General features: G+C 38.9%; 1 protein-coding gene across 3 annotated transcripts in view; it reads right to left on the bottom strand.

The window, feature by feature from the left end:
- Positions 1 to 6,260, bottom strand: part of MCMBP (minichromosome maintenance complex binding protein) — a 58,936-nt gene that overhangs the window by 8,117 nt on the left and 44,559 nt on the right. For all 3 annotated transcript variants that reach the window (XM_007469568.1, XM_007469569.1, XM_007469570.1), the window contains 3 exons: positions 4,378 to 4,543; positions 3,297 to 3,430; positions 2,253 to 2,417 (listed from right to left, as the gene is read on the bottom strand). In XM_007469568.1, the coding sequence (XP_007469630.1) occupies positions 2,253 to 2,417; positions 3,297 to 3,430; positions 4,378 to 4,543 (465 nt within the window). The remainder of the gene's footprint in view (positions 1 to 2,252; positions 2,418 to 3,296; positions 3,431 to 4,377; positions 4,544 to 6,260) is intronic.

The following is a 6,260-nucleotide window of genomic DNA, read 5'->3' as shown; positions in this document are numbered from 1 at the left end:
CAGGAATTTAGAAGGTCACATGCATGCACAGGGCTGGGCACATGCTCAGAAGATCTGAGCCTGAGCGAGAAGACAGGCCATAAGCTCTCACCACTGAACAACCTTGAGGCTCTGTGCAAGCAGAAGGCAAAGGCTAGGGGGCAGCTGTAAACTGCATGGCTGAGTGTTAAAGGATTGCTCCAATATGGATACAGAGTCCCTTAGCTTAGACTGGGAGACTGCTTCCAGGCATCTAAGGAAATTAAATTTCTATCCAATCACTGCCCACTGAGCTAACCGAGCCAAGACTTCAGTGCCCACATACAACTAAGAATACAGACTTTTAAAAATCAGTTCAGAAAAGTCACTAAACAACAAAGAGCAACAACAACAAAACCCTGGGGGGGGCAGGCAGGGAGGGGGCACAATCTGCCAGAGCAGAGTTGCCAAATTATATTATTTACAACACCTGGTTTGGGCTTCCCTGGTGGCGCAGTGGTTAAGAATCCGCCTGCCAATGCAGGGAACACGGGTTCGAGCCCTGGTCCAGGAAGATCCCCCATGCCGCGGAGCAACTAAGCCTGTGCGCCACAACTACTGAGCCTGTGCTCTAGAGCCCGCGAGCCACAACTACTGAAGTCCGCGCTCCTAGAGCCCGTGCTCTGCAACAAGAGAACCCACCCAATGAGAAGCGTATGCACCACAACGAAGAGTAGCCCCCACTTGCAGCAACTAGAGAAAAGCCTGCACACAGCAATAAAGACCCAACGCAGCCAAAGATAAATAAAATAACTAGACTAAAAAAATAAATCATCTATTAAAAACCTGGTTTTCAATACAAAAAGTAGGAGAAATACAAAGACAAGAAATGTGTAGCCCCCTTCATTGGAAAATAAGAAGTCCTTGAAGAAACTTAAATATTGGAATTACTACACAAAGACTTCAAATTAGCTATTTTAAATATATTCAAAGAACTAAAGGAAACGATGAATAAAGAACTTTAAGTATGAGAATGATGTCTCACCAAATAGAAAATACCAGTAAAGCAACAGAAATTATTTAAAAAGCAAACAGAAGTTCTAAAGTTGAAAAATACAACTTAAATTAAAAATTCACTTGAAAGGCAGAAGAAAGATTCAGCAAATCTGTAGATAGGCTGACCACAATTATCTGGTCTGTGGAACAGAAAGCAAAAAGAATGAGGAAAACTGAACAGAGCCTCAAAGACCTGTGTGACACCATCAAGTGTACCACATACATACATGGGAGTGCCACAGAGGAGAAAGGGGCAGAAAGAAACTTAAAGAAATAATGGTCAAAAACTTACCAAATGTCTTGAAAACTCCCCCCAAATGTGCATTAATCTGCACATCCAAGAAGCTCAATAAATTGCAAGTAGGATAAACTCAAAGAGATCCATATGTAGACACATTACAGCTAAACTGTCAAAAGCCAAAGAGAGAATCTTGAAAGGACAAGAGAAAAATGACTCATTGTGAACAAAGAACCCTCACTGGAAACTGACTTCTCCTCAGAAAATCCAGAAGAAGTTGGAGGACTTAAAAGTGCTGAAAGAACAAGCCTATGAACCAAGAATTCTACACCCAGCAAAATTAGTCTCCAAAAATTAAGGAGAAAGTAAGACATTCCCAGGTAAGCAAAAACTGAGAATGTGTCACAAGCAGAGCTCCCCCATAAAAAATACTGATAAATACGAAAGACAGTTCTCCAGGCTAAAGTGAAAGTAACTCGGATCCACTGTGAAGATCACTGGTAAAGGTAACTACACAGGTAAATATAAAAGGTAGTATAAATGCCTTTAAAGAAAGACAACTGCATAAAGCAGTAATTATAAATGTGTTGACAGACGTATCAGTGTATAAAGACGTCATGTGAATGCTAATAAGGCACAAAGGAGCGGAAGAAGGAATGGAAGTATAAAGGAGCAAAGCTTTTGCATACTACTGTGATGAAACTGGCATAATCCTAAATTAATCCCAGATTATCATAGTTAAGATGTTAATGTAGCTCCCAGGGCAACTACTAAAGAAAAAAAATATGTCATAAAAGAAAAGACATGGAAATTAAAATTGTACACTAGAAATATCTATTTCAAACAAAAGAAGACAATAATGGAGGAACAGAGGAACAAAAAAGACGTATGACACATAAAACAAATAGCAAGATTACCTTATCAGTAATTACCGTAAATGTAAATTGATTAAATATCCCAATTCAACATAGGGAAATCCTTTGTTTTAACCCAAACACACCTTGGTTATTTCATCAGATATGCTATAATCCAGGAACCTCAAAAGGGTCAGATAAATGCGGAATTTATTCAGCACAGAAGGCAGCACCGCAGAGAGAAGGCTGTTCATGTACTCCTCCATGTTTGGTGGAATTAGCTGTGGCTGTAAGTGGATCTGGCAGTCTGCCTAAAATGAGAAACAGTACACATTATCTTCCAAGTTCCTACATCAACCTAGAATTTCAGGGGGGATGCATTATCTCTATCAGCCCCTAAGGGAATTAAATACAATTCATTATTGGGGGAGGTCACTTTTTAACATTAATATCTATGCACTGTAACTATCTCAGCAATAAAAAGATAGTGAATCTCTAAAAAGCAGCTAATTAAAATGCTTTAGATATTTCCTTAATCATGGAACATGTACTCTATTTCTTACTGAACTGCATTTCTAGAAACCACATATAGCAAATCACACTTTCCCACAGAAATTTACCATTGGGCCATTTCATTCTCATTCCCAGGCAGTTCCTCCTATATCAAGGGTGAACATCATTATACAGAGCAACTATATGCCTTTTCAACAACTGGGCATACTTCTCATCATTAACGACTCAGACGTAAAAGCTCTCTTCATTAGTCACTGATGATTCACCAGAGCATTTCACCATAAAGCATAGAAATAATTACCAGGTGATTAGGAACATTTTAAAAGGAACTCTAAAATATTTCTCACGTAGGATTGGCAGAAAACAATGGAACAGAGGCAGCAAGAACAAAGGTCTGGATGTTAATCAGGCAATTTACAGACAGTTTCTACTTTTTCTCCCTACATGTGGGAGTTTTCTGCTGCCAAGCGTTTTCTTTGCTTGTCTTGTGATTTTCTTTACAGATACAAAGTTTTCATCCCAGAGAACAAAATAATCAGTTTCCTCATTAATAATCGGTCGCCACAACTCTGAAACAAGTTTAACTTATTAATAATAAGCAGTACCAAGAAACAAAGCAAAAATATAGATATCTTTCCAATATAACCTCCGTTCATTTTAAAATGACCCTTCATTACCGGCAGGAGTGATCTCCCCTCCGAAGTAATAAAAACATTAATATTGCAGGGGAATTCCATCTGGTGGTAGCTGAAGTCATAATCCACCTTCTGCCAAGTTATTAGGTTGCTCAGGGCAGTCACATTATGAACACCTACAAAAACAAGGGAATAATTTTTCAGTAACTTGATTTTAATCACCTAACCAAATTAGTTTTGCTGACAGTAATAATAAGACATGAGATTTCTACTGCTTTAAAAAAAAAGTATATGAGGCACTGTTCAATCTTCTAAATGGTCGTTAATTAATAGGCTTCACAGATAATATCTGTCAAGCTAGACCAACATATTTCTGGAGCCAAGATTCCTCCCCCACCCACCCCAAATCTAATAGCAAGCATCTGGTGTGCAATTAGATATAAAATAGTTCCCGATAAAAGTATGATTATTTTGTATGTGGTGTCTTCACAGGACTAAAATAATCTGGTAGAACCAAAACTATTTTTATACAGAGATAAGGTTACTGGATTTTACTGAATTTATACTCACTTTTGCCTTAATTCTACCCAGTCTACACTATTTTTTCTATTTTTACCTCTTGAACTTACCACCAGCAAAGTGTCTTAATTCTCATTTGAGCATAGATAAAGCAATCTGCTTTCTTGTAATTTTATAACATGTTCCACAGCTGAGGTTAGTGCAAGCCATCTGATCTACTAAATATTTTTTCAGAGATTCTTTGAAAAAAATTTTTGAAATCACATTGGCTGGTAAAAAATGTTTTATTAGATCTTTTCTACAACTTTTCTTTTGAGGTAATATAGGACTAAAGGCAAAACCTCCTCCCTTTTCAGCCTTTAAAAAGCTACCTGCTACTTACTTGGTGTATTATCATAGTATTTTCAAACTATCACAAAACACAGTTGATGTACACAATTTATTTGTTAATGATATATGCTTTAACCAAATTCACAGAGCAAGCCTTTGTCTTAAATACTTGTGAAGTGTGAATTTGTCTTTGTTCAGTTATTCCTTAGAAGATCATTACCACGCCTGCCTTTGCTGGGAGTCAGAAATGGAAGGACAACGTCCGTGCACACACCTGGCGTGTCCAGCTGCCCCTGTTCCAGGAGAGTTTCATCAATTACAAGAGAAGTATTGCTGGGCAGCTGGAGGAGCCCGCTGACCAAGCGATTGGCTGTGTAGTCTTTGTGGGGAATGAATTTCAAGTGGTTCATGTTCGCTATAGTCATCTGCAGATGAAAAGACTGCAAAGAGAAATTTTTTTAATGATCAAGGAACTAAGTTTCCCTCTTTTAAGAAAACATATATTTGGAGTTAAACACTACATTTTATAATGGAAAGAAAGAGCTTATTATTTTTAAGGGAGTAAGCAGTCTCATGGTTTCTTGAGCTCTTAGAAACAAAAATTTCTCCATCATAAGAATTTCTGATTCTATGAGCTGCTTTATTCTCAGCTGTCTTGTTCGGTATTCTTGAAGAATATTTTTTATTTTACCAGTGAACCAGAAACAAATGATAGACAACTGATATATATATTAAATATTCAGAGGCTTAACTTCTTTAACCGACCACAGGCTAACAAAACAGAAAATAAAATGTTTATTTACATATCAAGATGGAGAGAGAAAAGCTTAATTTTCCTCTGTGCTCCCTGAATTAAAATCATATTCACCAGTAAAAGCAAACATACAGTAGAAGTAGGAAATCATCCATACACAAATACGATAGCTAAATCGGTAATCGTGAGAGGAGAGGACAAACACCAAACTATATTGCCCAAGGTGATCTACAAATTCAATGCAATCCCTATCAAATTACCAATGGCATTTTTTGTTTTTGTTTTTGTTTTTTTGCGGTACACAGGCCTCTCACTGTTGTGGCCTCTCCCGTTGCGGAGCACAGGCTCCGGACGCGCAGGCTCAGCGGCCACGGCTCACAGGCCTAGCCACTCCGCGGCATGTGGGATCTTCCCAGACCAGGGCACGAACCGAACCCGTGTCCCCTGCATCGGCAGGCAGGCTCTCAATCACTGCGCCACCAGGGAAGCCCCCAATGGCGTTTTTTATAGAACTAGAAAAAAAATTTTTTAATTTGTATGGAAACATAAAAGACCCCAAAAAGCCAGAGCAATCTTGAGAAAAAAAAATGGAGCTCGAGGAATCAGGCTCCCTGACTTCATACTATACTACAAAGCTACAGTCATCAAAACAGTATGGTACTAGCACAAAACAAAAATATAGATCAATGGAACACAACAGAAAGCCCAGAAATAAACTCACACACATATGGTCAATTAATCTACAGCAAAGGAGGCAAGAATATACTATGAAGAAATGACAGTCCCTTCAATAAGTGTTGCTGGGAAAACTGGACAGCCACATGTAAAAGAATGAATTAGAACAGTCTCTAATACCATATAAAAAATTAAACTCAGAATGGATTAAAGACCTAAATGTAAGACTGGATACCATAAAACTCCTAGAGGAAAACACAGGCAGAACACTCTGACATAAATGGCAGCAATATCTTTTTGGATCTATCTCCTAGAGTAATGGAAATAAAAACAAAAATAAACAAATGGGCCCTAATTAAACTTAAAAGCTTTTGCACAACAAAGGAAACCATAAACAAAATGAAAAGAAAACCTACAGAATGGGAGAAGACATTTGCAAATGATGCAACTGACAAGGGCTTAATTTCCAAAATATACAAACAGCTCATACAGCTCAGTATCAAAATAACAAACCCAATCAAAAAGTGGGCATAGGGCTTCCCTGGTGGCGCAGTGGTTGAGTGTCCGCCTGCCGATGCAGGGGACACGGGTTTGTGCCCCAGCCCGGGAGGATCCCATATGCCGCGGAGCGGCTGGGTCGGTGAGCCATGGCCTCTGAGCCTGCACGTCCAGAGCCTGTGCTCCGCAACAGGAGAGGCCACAACAGTGAGAGGCCCACGTACTGCAAA

Source organism: Lipotes vexillifer, unplaced genomic scaffold (assembly GCF_000442215.2).
Source record: "Lipotes vexillifer unplaced genomic scaffold, Lipotes_vexillifer_v1.1 scaffold240, whole genome shotgun sequence".
NCBI lineage: Eukaryota > Metazoa > Chordata > Mammalia > Artiodactyla > Lipotidae > Lipotes > Lipotes vexillifer.
Note: the sequence above shows the minus strand (reverse complement) of the source record. Positions and strands in the feature narration are given on the sequence as shown.